General features: G+C 59.5%; 1 protein-coding gene across 4 annotated transcripts; it reads left to right on the top strand.

Moving 5' to 3' along the window:
* The first annotated feature begins 625 nt into the window (after positions 1–625).
* Positions 626–16,540, top strand: FGD2 (FYVE, RhoGEF and PH domain containing 2). 4 transcript variants are annotated; one of them, XR_012626419.1, is made up of 20 exons: positions 626–887; positions 1,037–1,329; positions 3,383–3,650; positions 4,309–4,389; positions 4,886–5,034; positions 5,444–5,600; positions 5,730–5,868; positions 6,428–6,486; positions 7,293–7,439; positions 7,840–7,932; positions 8,240–8,319; positions 8,399–8,429; positions 8,538–8,630; positions 8,855–8,980; positions 9,695–9,841; positions 10,167–10,310; positions 10,448–10,705; positions 12,802–12,959; positions 15,014–15,561; positions 16,030–16,540. XR_012626419.1 is itself a non-coding variant. In XM_074850457.1 (17 exons), exons 2-17 carry the CDS (start codon positions 1,265–1,267, stop codon positions 10,676–10,678), a joined length of 2,010 nt encoding a protein of 669 aa, XP_074706558.1. In that variant the 5' UTR covers positions 626–887; positions 1,037–1,264; the 3' UTR covers positions 10,679–11,067. The 4 variants fall into 4 exon arrangements, 1 of the variants encoding a protein (XP_074706558.1); XR_012626418.1 differs by having other exon boundaries at positions 15,014–16,540; XR_012626420.1 differs by lacking the exons at positions 626–887; positions 1,037–1,329 and adding an exon at positions 3,149–3,212 and having other exon boundaries at positions 15,014–16,540.
* Positions 16,541–17,589: the final 1,049 nt, after the last annotated feature.

The raw sequence follows: 17,589 nt of genomic DNA on the forward strand, positions 1-17,589 counted from the left end.
GTCCCCGCGTCACGGCGCCGGGCGGGGTGGGCGGAACCATTGCGTGAAGGGCGCGGGGGGGGGCGGGCGGAACCATTGCGGGAGGGGTGTTGGAGCTGCGGTGTGAGGGAGGGGACGGGGCGGCCATGACAGGGCCCGGCACGGGGTGGAGGCGGCCGGCCGAGGGCCGGGACAGGGAAGGGGGGAAGCAGCGGGGCACAGGGGGAGATGTGGCGTGGAGGGGCAGTTCCCTGTGCTCTGCCGTCCCAGGGCTCTCCTCAGAGGGTTGGCTCCAGCAGGACACCCTCGAGAAGCTCCCCTGTGGGGCCTGCGGTGCTGGCAGACCTCTCTCCCGTCCCCTCCGTCCCGCACCGCCGGGTCCTTCCAGCCCATTCTCGGCCCCTCGTGGCAGCGGGACTGTTCAGACTGTTCATATGAGGAGCAGCTGAGGGAACTGGGGGGGTTTAGTCTGGAGAAGAGGAGGCTGAGGGGAGACCTCCTGGCCCTCTCCGACTCCCTGAAAGGAGGGTGCAGAGAGGGGGGATGAGTCTCTTGAGCCAAGGAACCAGCGCCAGGACAAGAGGGAATGGCCTCAAGCTGCGCCAGGGCAGGGTCAGACTGGCTCTTAGGAAGGATTTCTTTGCAGAAGGGGTTGTTGGGCGTTGGAATGGGCTGCCCAGGGCAGGGGGGGAGTCCCCATCCCTGGAGGGGTTGAAGAGTCGGGTTGACCCAGCGCTGAGGGATCTGGTGGAGTTGGGAACGGTCAGGGTGAGGTTCATGGTTGGGCTGGAGGAGCTTCAAGGGCTTTTCCAACCGAGATGATTCTGGGATTCTGTGACTCATGCACAACCTGCGAGGGGCACCTGGGCTCAGCGCGTGCTGGGACACAGCCCACGCCATCGCAGCAGGTCAGGCCTCCTGCCCAACTGGTGCCTTTGCACTGTCCCCACCGCCACTCTGGGCTTGGTTATGCCACCGGTTTGGGGCCCATGGCAAGGTCCCCCCTGAACTGAGCCAATTCCCAGTGTTTTCACAGTGTTTCTCCTACTTGCAACAGGCTGCGCTTCCTCTTTCCTTTTGAGGCCAACCCAGAGACAAGCTCTCCTACCACAGAAAGAAGGAGAGCAGATGGTCTTTGCCTTGTGCAAATCCTTGTCCCCAGAGAACATCCTGGGTCCCAGAAACACCTCAAAGCAGAGAGGGGGAGAGAAGAAGGAGCTGCAGCCATCAGGAGCCACCCGTGCAGCAACTTTACACCCTGCACCCAGCCGGTGCAGCCAGTGCCATGGAGGGAGAGGCTGATAACCAACAGAGTGTGTTGAACATGGTGGCTGTGTTTGAAGAGCACCGGTAAGGAGGGAGGGTCCTGGGCGCTGTGCGTGCGTTAGGGCTCTACGTGGTGTGGGTTTTGGAAGGAAGAAACCCACCGCGGACTTGGTTTGGAGGCTGTGGAGAAGCTGACTAGGTGATTTGCTGTTCTTTAGCACTCAGATTGCCCCGATGTCTTCCTCCTGCTGCAGGTCATGGGCAGAAATCTGAAAACCTCAGTGGGATGTGACTGACTTTGCTGGAGGTTTCTGCTCCTAGCTCAGGGTTAGGTTGTGGGATGCTTGTTCCCTCTGCGCTCAGCAGCACCTTTGCAGTCAGCCTGGCTGGTGAATGCTTCTTCCCCTGCTGCTGGGGAAAAAGGATTTTGGTTTACAAATATGTAGGCAGAGGTCTTCACTGGGAATTAACTGCTTGAGCGTCTGGAAGGATCCGAGCCTCCAGCACCAGCCTCAGACTATCCAGTTGTTTGCAGCAATGTGGTTTCTAGGAAAGGGAAGAGAAAGCATCACATTAAGGGGGAGAGCAAGTTCCTTTTGGGCTGCATGGCAGCCCTGTAAAACAGTGCCTTCACTTGGAGTGTGAGCTGAGACCCTCAGACAAGTGTGTGCCAGGGTCGGAGCGAGGGGATCTTCCTTGCCTCTGGGGTAAAAGTAATTCTGAGGTTTGGGGCGAGTTGTCGCTGTGATCTGTGCCTCAGTTTCCCCATCTGTTGAATGAGCATACCAAATCTTGCCTTTCTTTGTATCAGTGAGGTGCTCTCAGTGAGCCTTGATGAGGCTGGGTGGTTGGGCAGATGTGTTTTGCAGCACTTCTGAAGATGGTCAGGCATGAGTTTTCCTTCTGCTCCAGGAACTTCGCCTGCATCTCGGCTGCGTGCTTTGCCCTGGGCTTTGTGCTCTGGATGGCTCCAGAGCAGCATGATTGTCCCCACGGTCCCACAGTCGAAATTTGGCCTGTGATGCTGTTGCATTGGAACCGTTTGCAGCATTTGATCTGCCTCCGTTTCGCTGCTGCAGTGTGTTTGTTGTTTATCGTGAAGCATGAGTTCGATTTAGAGGAAATAGAAGTAACTTACAACTTTCAGAGGAAGCTGGGGAACCTGGAAACAAGCTTTCTGGAACAGAAAACTGTTTAGCCCAAGTCAGTGCAAATAGAAAGAGAGAAGTTCCCGGTCAGGTCTCAGCAGTGGGTTTAGGCTGGGAGGCACCCGGAGGGACAGATAAAGCCAGTCTGTCACATGAAGGGTTATGCCAGCCCCCCTGGGTAGGAGGGGGCACATGGATGGCTGCAAACGCACTCCTGAGCTCACAGACACATGCTCATCAGCATGGGGAGGGACCTGTCATCCTCTTCAGTTGTGTCTGCCCCTCAAGTCATTTCCCATCCTCAACTCTGCGGTTTTATATCATTTCATCCTGTTTTTCCTCTCCTCCTCATCCCACTCCTGTCTGCAGGCCACCGGTGGATATCTTTCCAGTTTCTGCCCAGAGCAATTTACCCCAGGGGCCAGCTCTCAGAGGACAGACAGCTTGCTTGCTGTCATCTTCAGGGCCTGTGCCCTGTGTGGTTTCTCCCCCATACCTGCTCTGGAAAGGGAATCTTTGCCAGAAAAGGGAAGAAAGAAAACCACCAAAAGCCTACTCCTCTTTAAAACCACCTACACAAGCCCTCCTCTTGGCTGACACCTCTTGGCTATTTGACTTTTAAAGCCTCGTGCCCAAGGCTGCAGGCAGAAAGCAAAGGGCAGGGATGAGCTTTGGGAAATAAACGGCTGTGTGTGGGATAAACGGCAGAGTCATGCTTTTCTAGAGCAGGACAGGGACTGACCACATCAGCGGGAGGCACTGGGAGAAGAGAGGCTGGATCCTGGCCCCCTTGGAGGATGTACGGGATGTCAGACCCTGGTTTGTATCACCGGGGTGGTAGTGGAGCAAAGCAGCATCGGCACTGGGGTGCTGCTGTGTTTTATCACCTTCACTTGGGGATGGTGGGTTTAATCTGGGACTGGGAGCTGGGTGGGCCGCGCTGCGCTGGGGGAATGGGTGAACTGATCCTGCTGATTCCTCCGGGGCAGGGCCGGCACGTTTGCCTGGAGGGACAAGCAGGCTCCGCACGGCCAGACTACTGCAACCAGCCGGCCCCTACAGCTTCCAGCATCCCCTGCCAGCCAGAGCTTCTCCCAGATGGCTGCCAGTCTCCAAGCAGAGCAAGAGAACGAGGAGGAGGAGCAGCAGCAGAACCAGCGGAGGCTCAGCTTCCAATGCGTCCGTTCTTTCCGACACAAGATCAGTGAGGACAACTGGAGGAGGCGGCAGGGCCCAGGCCTTGAGCCTGGCAGCAAGGTGGGCTCTGGAGGCTGGTGGGTGCCTGAGCTCGGGTGGGGAGTCACAGGGGCTGGATTGGAGCTGAACTCTCTGCTGACTCCAAGCAGGTCCCTGCCATGCAAAGGGCCAGGGCGTGGGTGACAGAGACGTGTCCCCTTCCCTGGTGCTTCGGGCACAAACCCCCCATGGCCAGATAGATCCAAGCAGACCTCGTCTCTTCCAGCTCTGATATAACTACGCCGTGGGGGTCAGATGCACAGGTGGGCCCAGCCAGCTCCATCCCAGGGTGTCCCTGGGGCTGTGCTGCCCTGTGCCAACTGCAGGCCCCTTTCTGCAGGACTGCATTCAATTCCTCAGTGCAATTGTAGACCGTGGGGTTAACCCACCCCACCCTGCCCCACTCCTCGGGATCGATAGCCCTGTATTGCTCTGGGAGAAACAGGCACAGAGAAAGAGGTGACCCAGGAGGACGTGAGCCAGGCTTCCTGACAGTCCCAAACCAGCTTTGTTTTTACCTTTGTTTTCACTGCATGCTTTGTAGAGACCCTTCCCTTGCCCTCACACAAAGCAAGGTCCAGTTTGATGTTGGACTGTGGTCTGTCAACACTGGGGAACAGAGCTGAATCTCCTCAGGCTGGTGAGAGTCACGTGAGATTGAGCCCTTCTCCCCATGCAGGAACCAGAGGAAAAGAAAATCGCTCTGGAGCTGCTGGAGACAGAGCAGGCTTATGTCAACCGTCTCCACCTTCTCGACCAGGTGAGCTGGGGAGCAGAGGGCCCACGCAGGTCCGGGGAGCGATAGCCCTGCTGCCGTCTGCCCCCACCAGCACAGCTCAGCCACCCCACACTGACAAACCGGGCAGGACCACGGTGCAGCTCCACATTCACCAATTTTCCTGTGGTCCTCGGTAGGGCTTGAACCCTGTGGCAGTGCCTGGGCTCAGTTCAGGTGTTGCCTGGAGGTTTTTGGAGAGAATGAAGCTGTACAGATCAGAGCCACACTGGGCTGATGGTCTTTATGGCAAGCGAATGGGCCTGGCCTTTGCCTTTCCTACAGCCCACACCTCCATGGAGCACCTTTGTCCCAGCAAAACCTTCCATCCCCCTCTTGAGGCCTGGGATTTCCCTCCTGCAGAGTCAGGCATTTTCACTGGGTGGTGTGCCAGTCTCAGAGAGAGAATGGGATCCTCAAGCCTTTTCCTGACTCCTTTTTATTCACTTTCTTTCTTTTATTCACCCCTTCTTTCTTCCAGGTATTCTATACAGAGCTGATGAAAGAAGCCAAAAACGGGAAGACGGTCCCAGAGGAGGTGGTGAAAATGATCTTCTCCAACATCTCCTCCATCTACCAGTTCCACGCCAAGTTCTTCCTGCCAGAGCTGCAGAAGCGCATGGAGGATTGGTGAGCTGCAGGAGCTGGGGGGAGGATGCCTGGGTTGCTTTGGCAGAACGGGGGAGCAGTGATGAATTTGGTCTCCCATCAGGACCAGAGCTCAGCCTGTTTTGCTCCAAATGTCTTTGTGCTGGAAGACACTTCCTTAAAACACTCCAGCCCAGATCAGGGGATTTCTGAAAAGGGGGGTGACATCTCAGGTGGTTTAGGGGTGTGCCCAGGCACGAACAGCCCAGACTGGATGCGAGGTGAGGACATTCCCATTCTGGAGGGCAGGAAGTTGTGTGGGAATGTAGCAAGTTGCAGTGGAAAAAAAAACCTCTGTCCCCCACCATGCACATGCTGCCCCTTCACTTTATCCCTCGCTGTCTGCCCCGCTGGACTGAGGGAGCTGCCGGTCTGCGCTTCCCTCCTGCAGGAGCTGCAACCCCCGGATCGGGGACGTGATCCAGAAGCTCGCACCGTTCCTCAAGATGTACGGTGAATACGTGAAGAACTTCGACAAGGCCGTGGAGCTCATCACTGTCTGGTCAGAGAAATCACCACCCTTCCAGGAGCTCATTGCTGACATCCAGGTAATGGGCCACAGCAGGGTGGGGGACCGCAGCAGTGCTCGCCAAAACCTCCCTGCAAGGGGGAAGCAGCGGCGGGTGGGAGCTGCCTTGGTCACTGTTTCTCTCTCTGTGTGTGGTGTCTCTCCCCAGAAGAGGAAGGTCTGTGCTAACTTAACGCTGCAGCACCACATGCTGGAACCTGTGCAGAGGATCCCGCGCTATGAACTCCTCCTCAAAGATTATGTCCGAAAACTACCGCCCGAGTCCCCAGACCAGGACGATGCAGAGAGTAAGGGCTCCGTCGGGCTGTCCCCGCTGTGGGGAGTGACAGGGTGGGTTTGTAGGGGAAATAACAACCCCTGGTGTTGTACACAGGCATCAGGATACCTGGATTCCCTCACCACCTGCCCTGTGTCCTTGGATAAAGCTCTCAGTCTGACCCTTTTCTAGCAGGGAAAGGGGTTAATCTGCCCTTCCAGGGTCTGTGGAGGTCAGTGGGGAAGGGGGGTGGGTCAGGATAAGGACGATCTCTCCAGAGTATCCCCCAGGGAGCCCTGCAGTGGCCGGGGGAGCTCTCAGACCCCTACGGATAGCAGCGGTCCTCAGTCCTGCTGGGATGGAGGGACAAACGAGCTGGCTGTCTGTCCCCCCAGGACCCGACCGCGCCACGCCGCGCAGTCCAGCCGGACCCAGACACTTGTGCAGCGTTTCAGGGCCATTCAGGCTGTGTCCAGGGGAGGGCAGCAGCCACCACACGCGTGTCTCCACTGTGAGGGAGAGACCCAGGGGTTTTCTCCCACAGCTCCCTAGCAAGTGTTTAACCTCCACCCTTTCTCTTCTCGTTGCAGAGGCCCTGGAGATGATTTTTATGGTGGCCAAGCACTCAAACGCAGCCATCGCCGAGATGGTGAGTGCCTGTCCCAGCTGGCAGTGCTTTGTGGGTCACGGCACAGCAGTCTGAGAGATTCCTCACGGCCTTAGAATCATAGAATCATCCAGGTTGGAAAAGCCCTTGAAGCTCCTTCAGTCCAACCATGAACCTCACATTAACTGTTCCCAACTCCACCAGATCCCTCAGCGCTGGGTCAACCCGACTCTTCAACCCCTCCAGGGATGGGGACTCCCCCCCTGCCCTGGGCAGCCCATTCCAACGCCCAACAACCCCTTCTGCAAAGAAATCCTTCCTAAGAGCCAGTCTGACCCTGCCCTGGCGCAGCTTGAGGCCATTCCCTCTTGTCCTGGCGCTGGTTCCTTGGCTCAAGAGACTCCTCCCCCCTCTCTGCACCCTCCTTTCAGGGAGTTGCAGAGGGCCATGAGGTCTCCCCTCAGCCTCCTCTTCTCCAGACTAAACCCCCCCAGTTCCCTCAGCCGCTCCCCATCAGACCTGTGCTCCAGACCCTGCACCACCTTGTTGCTGTGTGACCCAGTGGAGCACAGCCCTGCCCTGAACGGGCCAGGAGCACTGTGGGTTTGGAAGAGGAGGTTAGACCCTGCCCTTGATGCCTGACCCCGTCACCCCGAGCCTGGGGAAGTCATGTCTGCAATGTCAGCCGTGATGTGACCGGCTGCTCAAGGCTGGGAGCTGCTCTCGAAGATCAGTGTGGGGTGAGAGAGCTGTGCCGCCTCTCCTAGTACTCAGGAGGTGGGATGGAGGGGTGGCAAGGTTGTGGCTGCTCAGCTCCCCACACAAAGAGGTCCCTCTGTCTCCCCCAGGAGCGGCTGCAGAAGCTCTGGGTGGTCTATCAGCGGCTGGGCCTCGAGGACGACATTGTGGATCCCTCCAATGAGCTGATCAAGGAGGGGCCAATCCAAAAAATCTCTACCCGCAACAAGAGCACATCGGAGAAGTACCTGTTCCTGGTGGGAGCTGGAGTGCCCGGGGGAAGGGACCAGATGAGATGGGATGAGGGGAGAGGGCCAGCACAGCCTGGCCGGGGTCTTGCTGGGTCATCTCTACGCAGAGGGGATGAATTCAGAGCTAGGGGGCTCGTCCCCCCCAGTGCAGGGCACCCTGTACAGGACGTGGTTAGGAACGTGCTGATCCCCTGGGCACGGCAGCCCCTGCCACGCTCCCAGAGTGCTTCACCTTTGCAGGGTGGGAGAGGGCTGGGGCAGAAACAGTCACTTTTCAGGCTGGATTCTTCCCAAGGACCAGCTCAACCCCAGGTGGGGGGGCAAAGCACCCTAGATCCCAGGGGAGCCCCCAGCTCTGAGAAGGCAGGTGCTGAGCTCCGACCAACAATCATCCTCCCCTGCCCAGTTCAACAACATGCTGCTGTACTGCGTGCCCAAGGTCATCCAGGTGGGCGCTGAGTTCCAGGTCCACCTCCGCATCGACGTGGACAGCATGAAGGTCAGACAGGCACCTTGTCTTTGTGCTTCCCCAGCCCCTGCTTCCTCCAAAATACACCCTGCTCTGGGGTGTAACATGGCCTCTGCCCTGCACTTTCTTGGAAAGGAGAGGGGAGCTGGAGCCAGGGGTGGCTCTGTGGGTGAGGATGAGTTGATATGCTCTGATCCAAGTGAAATCTTGTGCAGGGTTTGAGGGGCTGAAGGGCTTGTGCCCAAGGGAAGTGTCTGTCCCCTGCATCATGGAGGAAGGTTCCTGCGTGCTGGAGGTGGGTTCAGCTGCTCCACGTCCTTTCTTTGGTCTCTCTCAGGTGCAGGAGCTGAACGACACGCAGTTCCCTCACACCTTCCTGGTCTCGGGAAAGCAGCGGACGCTGGAGCTGCAAGCCAGGTAAGGGGGAAGGGTGGTGGTCCTGCAGACCCTCGAGGAGGAGGGACGACAGCTTATCCATCTCCCCTTTTGTACCCAGGTCTGGGGAGGAGATGAATGCCTGGATCAAGGTACCCCCGAGTGCTGGGAGAGGCGGCCCATCTCACTCAGCCCTGCTGGGTGCCCTGTGGCAGGGGCAGCCCCCCCGCCTGCCCCTCCAGCCCTGCCTTCCCCTGTAGGCCTTCCAAGATGCCATTGACAGGAAAGAGAAGAGGAGTGAGACCTTTAAGACAGCAGTCCATGGGCTGGAGACGGGCACCCCTGCACTGAAGGTAACCCCCCTGCCCTCCCCATGCCCTGCCCGCTTCCAGCACCCCCCTGCATGGCAGCTCAGGAGAGCCCACCTTGCTGTGCCTCAGTTTCCCTAGCTGAGCAGAGCTGGGGGGAGGCTGCAGATGGGGAGAAGGGCTGAGGAGGGGAAGGGTTGAGAGCAGAGGGGCTGGGACCACCCAGATCACAACTAGCCAGCCCCAGCAACGCCTTCTCCCACCCCCAGACAGAGGAGCTGGGCCGCCGAGCTCCACAGTGGGTGCGGGACAACCTGGTGACCATGTGCATGCGCTGCAAAGAGCCCTTCAACGCCATCGTGCGCCGGAGACACCATTGTCGGGCTTGTGGATACGTGAGTCGCCCCGTCCCCCCTCTCTTCCCTCCCTCCCGGCCTCCTTGGGTGGCTGCTGCGGCAGGAGCGCACCTCTCCTGCACCTTGTACCCCTTTCCCTGGGGAAAAATCCTTGGGATTTTTCTAAACTCCCAAGAAAAAGGGGGTATTGGTACTTATTGGTATTAACAGATACCTTCTCCTCTTGGCCAGAGGCATTCCCATGCAGAACTAATAAGACAAGAGAGGTTACCAGAGTGTTATTGAATGAAATCATTCCCTGATCTGCAGTGCTGACAGCAACACATAGTGTTGGCCTCACATGGGGGATTGTGCACAGTTGTGAATTCTAGTTGTTGTACATACATAGATGAAACAGGAAAAATAAATGTAGATTTAGGAATAATATTACAACAATTAGATATTTTACAGGAGATACAAAAGGACGATACTTCTTTAGGCTTTGAAGAAATATGGAACAAGCTTACTTCATGGTTGCCAAACTTCAAATGATTAAAACATTTGTATTGCTCATAGGAATAGCTGTGATGATTGTAATAACTTGTTTGACAATTCAACGTCGTAACTGCTGTTCACGATATAGCGAATTTATTTAAATGAGGGATAGAGCTATAAGCTCAGGGCTGCTCCTGCCCCCCAGCTCCTCGTGGCCTTGTCCCCGGGATCGCCCAGCCCTGCCCCAGTCTCACCAGTGTCCCTGTCTGGTGGTTGTAGGTGGTGTGCGCCCGCTGTTCAGACTACAGGGCCGAGCTACAGTACGACAGGAACCGCCTGAACCGCGTGTGCCAGGAGTGTTACGTCTTCCTGACGGGCCACGTGGTGCTCGAGGACCGGGAGGGGAAGCACAAAGGCATCCTGGAGGTGAGCTCTGCCCGTCCTCCCTGCTCCTCTGTCCCTCCGAGCTCTGCCACCCACCCTGGTCCCCCCCCGGGGTCACTGTCACAGCCTGGCTGTGCACCTGCAGCAGGAGGGGTGGGTGTCGCTCCCGCAGCAATCAGAGGGTGCCCGTTAATTGCCAGGCTGGTGGATGTGCTAAGCTCCCTCCCTCCTGCTCTGAGCCTGCCCCTGGTTTGGGGGGGTTTTGTGGAGCGGGCAGGGAATTCCCCAGGAAATGACCTTCACTCGGTGCCTCCCGCACGCACACACGGGGTATTTAAGGGATTTGTCTGTTGGGTTTTTTTGTCAGAAAGGAGCCGCTGAGGTATCAGGCAAGAGTTTGCTGTGCAGCTCCCTGCAGCTGCTGGACAAGAATGGCAAGGGGGGCACACGGGGCTGGTTCGTGATCCCGCAGGATGATCCCCTCGTGCTGTACATCTATGCAGCCCCCCAGGTAAGGCCAGGCCTGGCTCCATAGAATCAGAATCACGGAATCATTCAGGTTGGAAAAGACACTTGGGATCATCTATCTCGCGACACATCCCGCTGTGCCCAGCCCCTGCCTCCCACCACTGTCTCCTCTCTTGGCAGGACGTCCGAGCCCACACCTCCATCCCGCTGTTGGGCTACCAGGTGAAGGACCTGCCCCAGGACGACTCCCGCCACCTCTTCCAGCTGGCTCAGTCCCGGCAGCTTTACACCTTCGTGGCCGACACCAAGGAGCTGAAGCGGCGCTGGATGAGGGTCATGGCGCGCTCCGCCGCGGGGATCACGCGCCCGGAGGAGGGTGAGGATGCAGACTCCTGCGAGGAAGCCGACTGAGGCCGTGCCCACCTTCTGCGCTGCCCGGTGGGTCAAACCTCCCCCCTACCCCTCCTGCCTTTTGGTTTTTCATCACGAAAAGCCCAAGGCACCGGTACGTTTGCCACCGCATGGACAAGCCAGATCCCCCGTCCCCTCCCTCCTTGCTCTCTGCGGACAGAGACGATGGAGGTACTCGAGCCGTGAGGTGGAGGGAGAGCCAGAGGGTTTTGGGGAGCCCGCGCCCCTCAGCTCGCTGTGCCGTGCCGGCAGCTGCCGCCCGAGGGCAGTAATGGCTCAGCCTTGAGCCGAGCCTGGCCCCAGCAGGGGATTGTGCAGGGGGGATACCCAGTCTTATGAAAACATCTGTGGAATTGGGACTGTTCTGATAAATCCTACCTGCAACCCTCCGTGCGCAGTCTGAGGAGCCTTTTTGGGGGTGTATTTTCCAGAGCACCCCGCGGGATGGTCCCCAGAGCCCCACATCGCCTCGTCTGCCACCAGCCCCGCTCTGACACCCTGCAGAGACCCAGCCTGTAGCTCACCCTCACCCAGCTCAGGGACCCCAGTGCTGGATTTAGGGTGTCCCTCTCCCAGCCCGTCACCACTCCTGGCCTCACACTGCTGCAGTCCCGTGGGGGGGGGGGGTACCCCTTAACCATAGACACCCCCAACCTGCGTCCCCTGCCAGCCTGCGCTCCTGCCCTCCCCAGACTTTCCCTGCACCCGTCCTGCTCACGGGCACCTTCCACCCTTGTACCTCTCTCGGTCACCTGTTTCCTGGGGGGGAAACACTCTGGGACAAGGCTGGGTCCACATGGGTGGTGCTGGTGCAGGGTGGTGGTGCTGGGGAGACACGGGGGAATTCCCCTCTTCATCATCAGCATAACGAGCACCCCTGATTGTTTCACCCGCTGCTGCAGGCTGCAGCCCCATGTTTCTCTCTCTGCGTCTTCTTTAGTGCCCCAAAAATGTTGCCCAGGCAGAAGTTGCCACTTGTGGGGTGGGGGAGCCCCACGCAGGGAGCTGGGGGAGCCCACTGTCCTCAGGCAGGGCAGGCTGGGCCGAGCAGGCAGGGATTGCTGCCTGCACTGGGTCAAGTAGCAGCTCCGGCCCACAGCAGCTTCGGGCAGAGCCTGGGGTGTCACGGCCTGAACGGACCCGTGGGGAGCAGGAAGGGAAGTGAGGTGGGGCCTGATACTGCAAATGAGCACAACACTCAGGGGTAGGATCAGGACTAAAGATGAACCACGCCTGTCGCTGCTTGGGGGGGCTTCGGGGGGCCAGGGGAAAGCTGTGAGCCTTGTCCTCCTTCCTCAGCGTGTCCCAGGAAAGGGCAAACTCTGGTGGCTTTGTCTCCTCCAACTTAAGAGATACCATCAAGGAAGAGGAGCTGGATGTGGGGGGAGAGCTCTGCCAAAGCAATTACCCCTCGGGGTGCCACCCAGCATGGGGCTGAGCCCAGAAGCAAACAAGGTTTCCGGAGACACCCCAAAACTGCCCTCACTTCCCACTACCCCCTCATGTGAAGGGGAAACCCCAGCACCCCTGGAAAAGCCGGGGAGCGCAAGGTGCTGCTGGGGGGAAAGAATGAGCAAGGGGAAGCCCGCGGGGCTGGAAGGTTCTGCGTGGTGGCCTTCCGCCTCGGCGTCACCCCTGTGTCAGCGAGGAACAAAACAAGCCCGGAGCAGGGAGCTGCCGTCAGCCCCGCGGCTCATGAATGGGCCTAAGAATAGATTTCCTGTTTACCCAGCGAGAAATCGCTTCTGGGGCAGAGGGCACCTGGGTGCTATTTTTACCAGCTCCTGCCTACCCCCCTTCCTGGCCCCCAGCCCCCCTTGGGGACCACGGTCCCACTGCAGCGTCCCCCTGTGCCATGGGGAAGGGGCTGCCGGGGAGGAGAAGGGGCGATAACGGGGCAGGTCACGGCTGTGGCCTCGGCATCATCACCCCCAAAGACGGCTGGCTGGGACCCAGCATCGCTCAGCCACCCCCAGCACCCCCAAACAGGCTGGTGGGAGATCTAACTCACAGGAGGATTCAATGATTCCCTAGGAAAGAAAAAAAAAAAATTTTTTTTGCAGCTAAAGACGTTGATGAATTTTCTCTTCCCGTGCTTTTTCGGTCCCCTGGCTGCGTCGCAGCGATGGTCCAGCGGAGCAGTTTGGCCTCTCGCCTCCCCGCACAGAAAGCGAAACCCCGTGGAGAAGTCGTGCAGTTTCCTATTCTCGAGAATGAGGAAGGCTCGGAGGCCATTTACTGGAATCCCCCCTCGCCGCAGCCCTCCCCGCGGCCTCTTCTTGTAAGCACTGACCAAAATACCTTGTGAAACCCGCAGCTACGCCGGGGGCCGGGCCACCCCTCATTGAGAAAACCCAGCCCGCGGCGAAGGCGAACGGGGCTGTCGCCGCCTCGCCGAGGCTTCGTTGTCCCGTGCTCACCCCAAAACCCGGGTGGGTACCGCACCCCCCATCCACGCTGTGGGGAAAGGGGCGGGGGGGTGGAGAAGTTCAAGGGCGTGGAGCAAGCGGGGAGGTGGCCGACAGCATCACAGAGAAGTTGGGGGTCACTGTGGTCCCCCCTGCTCCCCACGAAGGGGTTCAGCAGGTCCTGGGGTCAGTTCCCGCACGTGCCCCCCCAGGTGTGGGGTGGGATGGGGACTGTATGGGCCCTATGGAACCCCCCACCCCCAGGCTGCAGGGCTGCGCTCTGCTTGTCCTGGGAACTGCTCTGGGGGGTGGGGGGTCTTGATCTATAGGGACAGGCTCTATAGGGGGGGTCTCTAGAGGGTAGACACTCCCCCTCCATAGGGACAGGCTCTATAGGGGGGTTCTCTAGAGGGCAGACACTCCCCCTCTATAGGGACAGGCTCTATAGGGGTGTTCCCTAGAGGGTAGGCACTCCCCCTCTATAGGGACAGGCTCTATAGGGGGGGTTCTCTAGAGGGCAAACACTCCCCCTCTATAGGGACAGGCTCTATAGGGGGGGTTCTCTAGAGGGCAAACACTCCCCCTCTATAGGGACAGGCTCTATAGGGGGGTTCTCTAGAGGGCAAACACTCCCCCTCTATAGGGACAGGCTCTATAGGGGTGTTCCCTAGAGAGTAGGCACTCCCCCTCTATAGGGACAGGCTCTATAGGGGGGGTTCTCTAGAGGGCAAACACTCCCCCTCTATAGGGACAGGCTCTATAGGGGGGGTTCTCTAGAGGGCAAACACTCCCCCTCTATAGGGACAGGCTCTATAGGGGGGTTCTCTAGAGGGCAAACACTCCCCCTCCATAGGGACAGGCTCTATAGGGGTGTTTCCTAGAGGGCAGGCACTCCCTCTCTATAGGGACAGGCTCTATAGGGCGTATTCTCTTCCTTGCTAATTGCAGGTCCCTATAGGGGTTCCAGTCTGCCGTGTGAGATGGGGTTTCCTGCTCTATAGGGGCTGATCTCTCGGGAGCTGCATCCCTGGGGCACAGCTCTTCCTCTCGAACGCCTGGGGTGGGGTTGTATAGGAGTTGGGCTCCATAGGGGCCAGCCCTCCGCAGCAGGGACTCTGGCTCTGTTGGGGTTGGGCTCTGTAGGTGTGTCGGGCTCCGAAGGCCCATAGGGGCTGTGACCCACAGGGCCCCGCTGGCAGCAGGGCTCTGGCTGCGGCAGCATGGCCTCTCCCCGCCGCGCAGCCTCTGCAGCCCACGGGGGTTTCCACCGCTCCCGCCCAGCGCTGTCAAGAATAGCTGTAGCGAGGCTGAAGGCAGCTGCAGCAGAGCCCTGCCCCGGGTGCAGCCCCCCCGGGGGCACGTGGGGACCCCCAGGCTGGGGGCACCCCCTTGGGTGGGGAGATTTAAAGATGGGAGATGATGCTAAATGATGCATCATCTAGCAAAAAAAAAAAAACCAAACCAAACACAACACAGCGAGGATTGTGCAACCTTAGAGCTGGGGTCCCCCCATCCCACTCTGCATCCCCCCAAACTCCTCGGGGAGCAACGCAAAGCAGGAGGGGGACCCCAAGATCTACCCCCCCCCCCCCCCCTTTGCATTGCACTGGCAAGACCCCGCTGCCCAGGTTATCCCCAGGCTCGGAGGAGCTTTGCAGAGGAGGGGGGTGGGGGTGCAGCTTCCACCTCCTTTTCGGGGGCCCCCGCAGGCTGCTGGCAAAGGGCGTTTCGTGCAATTGAGAACCAGGTCGTGCATCTCGGCGTCTGGCGAGGCGGGAGGTGTTTCCCGGTGGCGCAGGAATTTGCTGTTTGCGCCTGTGTTGCAGGAGGTTGGGGGAAGGAAGGAGGAGGAAGGGGTGGGGGGGGGCTGGGGGGGATGATGCTGGCAGTTGTTATTATTTAATTTTATTTTCCTGCCTCCATCCAGGAATCTCTGCAATGTGCCGGCTGCTCTCTGGGAGGCTGGGGCGGCCGTGAGTCACTGCTGCCGCTGGAACGTGACTCAGTGCCGCTGCTCTCCCCGGCAGGACATGACCAGACTGCCAAAGCCGGGGAGAAGCCCCAGCACCGCCGCCTGCCCACGCCAAATCCCCCCGCAGAGCTCAGCCCCCCGCTCCCCGCAGGGATATCGGCCCCTCGCCGTGGGGCAGAGCTCAGGCTGGAGGGTAGAATGGGCTCTTCTATTTATTTTTATTTATTTTTCTCTTTTTTTTTCTTTTTCTCCCTGCCACATTAATTTTTTTAAATTTTTTTTTTTCTCCACCCACTCTGGCTCACCCATCCATGGGTTGCCATCAGGCTGTGGGTGCCTCCCTGGGGCTTTACTGCCCCATCTTCCAGGCCAGGCCCTGTAGAGGAGCAGGGAAAGCTCCTGGCACTGCTCCTGCCCCACTTCCCGTGCCTCAGTTTCCTCATCCAGTCGGGACGGAGATTTTCCCATCTCGGGACCAGGGTTACTTCAGGTTGCGCTTTGAGGTCGGTGAACAGCAGCTACAGGGGGTTATTATTAATATTAATAACCAGGCTCGGTCAGGGCTCAGGTAGCGGCGAGGGACGGAGGGGGACGTGAAGCAGCTCTGAGTCATGGGTCAGGAGCAGGGGGTGGCCCAGCCCTGCGCTGAGCCCCGACACACTCGCTGCACCCCATGGCTGTGACAGGCAGGGGCTGAGGCTGCCCCGCTCATCTCACCTGTGGCTGGATGAGGCCGGGCATGAGCCCTCCTCATCCTCACACAGCTGCTGCACGGGGAAATGGGCTCCTGGGCTGGGCGAGCAGCGGAGGGGGCCACGGGGCAGAGCTGAGCACTGGGCTGCTTGTCACACCTCAGGCCACGCCGTGCCTCTGCGGCCGCAGCTGCCTCTGTCAGCCGTGATTGAAAGCCAAGCCGGGCTGGCAGGCCTTCTCTGTGATCTTGTTAATTAAGAAATACATTTAATTAGCAGCACCCCAGCTGTGACTCAGCTAATCATCGTGATCGAAACAAGAGCTGGACTCCAGCGCCGGAGCACGGCAGCGCCAAACCCCTCCCACCAGCCGCGAGCCCCTGGCTCCACCGTGGGACCCCATCGCCCGCCGGGCACAGCCTGGTGCCCCCCCGGGGTTTTGGGGTGAGTTTTCCCCTGGGCTGGAGGCAGGTTGGGGCTGAGACCGTCCCCATGCAGCACCTCGCACACACAGGGTGTCATCCCCACCTGGGGCAATTACCCATTGCCACGCTGCGAATAATCATATTAATAACCCATTTAGCGTGCTATAAATAGCCTCAATAATAACAGCTTGGGCTTTCCAGGAATAGTTTCCCAAAAATGAGGGGAAAGCCATTCCCCCCTTGTCTGGATTGCAGATGGGGAAACTGAGGCACGGCTGGTTCCGGGCACGATTCTCGCCTGCTGCACTGAGCCGTCTGCCAGGCAGCTGTGGAATTTGCTCCCGAATAAACCGTCATGTAAATGAGCCCTTATGTATATTTATAGGCGCTGTCCTGCCAGCTGGAATCTAATAGGGGAGAAAATAAACTGGGAAACTGCCTGGAACAGGAGGGCGGCGCTTCACACCTCGGCCCCACGCTCCGCCAGCGCTGCCGGGGATGGGTGTCTGTCTGTCCCCGGTCCCTGGGGTGTCTGTCCGCAGTCTTAGGAACCCAGCCCTGCACCCTGGGGTGCCCAGCCCTGGTCCTGGATGCCCAGATCCCCGGGTGCTGGTGTCCTGGGGTGCCTGGGCAGCTGACACGGGGTGCTCTGCAGCTCCCGCAGGCTGCAGTGGGCTTTGAGGTGTGGAAATTTGGGGGTGTTACCAGCAGCGGGTGTAGGGGGGGAGTTGCAGCGGGTGAAGCTGCAGCATTTGGCATCCCTGTGCACCTGGGTGGGGGGGGGCCCTGCTCAGCGGGGCCTGGGTGGCACCTCCCTCCCCAGAGCGCACGACGGGCGCTCCTCCCTTTGATGCACACGCGTGTGCATGCGTGTGGGTGCACGTGGCTGCGCAGGCACTACGAGGGTGCAGAGCACCCACCCAACGGGCAGCCAGTGCAGGGGTGGCCGCGGCAGCACCCATGGGTGGGATTGGGGGGGGGAGCGGGGCTGCACACCCAGGGGGTGCCTTCGCCTGGATTTCCCGCAGCCTCCGCAGCGGCTGGGCGGGGGGAGCGTGCGGCAGCCGGCGGGAGCGAGGCCGATTAGAGATGCAGACAGCGCCGCTCGCCTAATGTCTTCCTGTCTCGAGAAGACAGCAGCAGCCCCCGCGGCCTCTCTCCGTCGCCAGCCTCCCCTCGGCACCCCACACCTCGGTGGGTGCCCCACACCAGGGTGCAGCCCCCCTGCCCGCGTCCGGCTTTTCGGAGCAGGGAGGCAGCGGGTGACAGGGGGACGAGGTCCGGCGGGTCGCAGCGGGCCGATAAGGGCTGCAATGGCGCCAAGGCCAGGCGTGACCCCACAGCCACCCCGGGGTGGTGGTGGGGGGGGGTTCCTTCCTGAAATAGGAGGGTGGTGAGGGCGGGGGGGTTTCAG

Source organism: Strix aluco, chromosome 25 (assembly GCF_031877795.1).
Source record: "Strix aluco isolate bStrAlu1 chromosome 25, bStrAlu1.hap1, whole genome shotgun sequence".
Lineage (NCBI taxonomy): Eukaryota > Metazoa > Chordata > Aves > Strigiformes > Strigidae > Strix > Strix aluco.

Excerpts from the sequence above, each read along its gene's own strand:
- FGD2 (XM_074850457.1), top strand. The coding sequence starts at position 1,265 with ATGGAGGGAGAGGCTGATAACCAACAGAGTGTGTTGAACATGGTGGCT. Across the intron at positions 7,933-8,239 it reads TCGACGTGGACAGCATGAAG|GTGCAGGAGCTGAACGACAC; the intron begins GTCAGACAGGCA and ends GGTCTCTCTCAG. Across the intron at positions 8,631-8,854 it reads CGGGCACCCCTGCACTGAAG|ACAGAGGAGCTGGGCCGCCG; the intron begins GTAACCCCCCTG and ends TCCCACCCCCAG.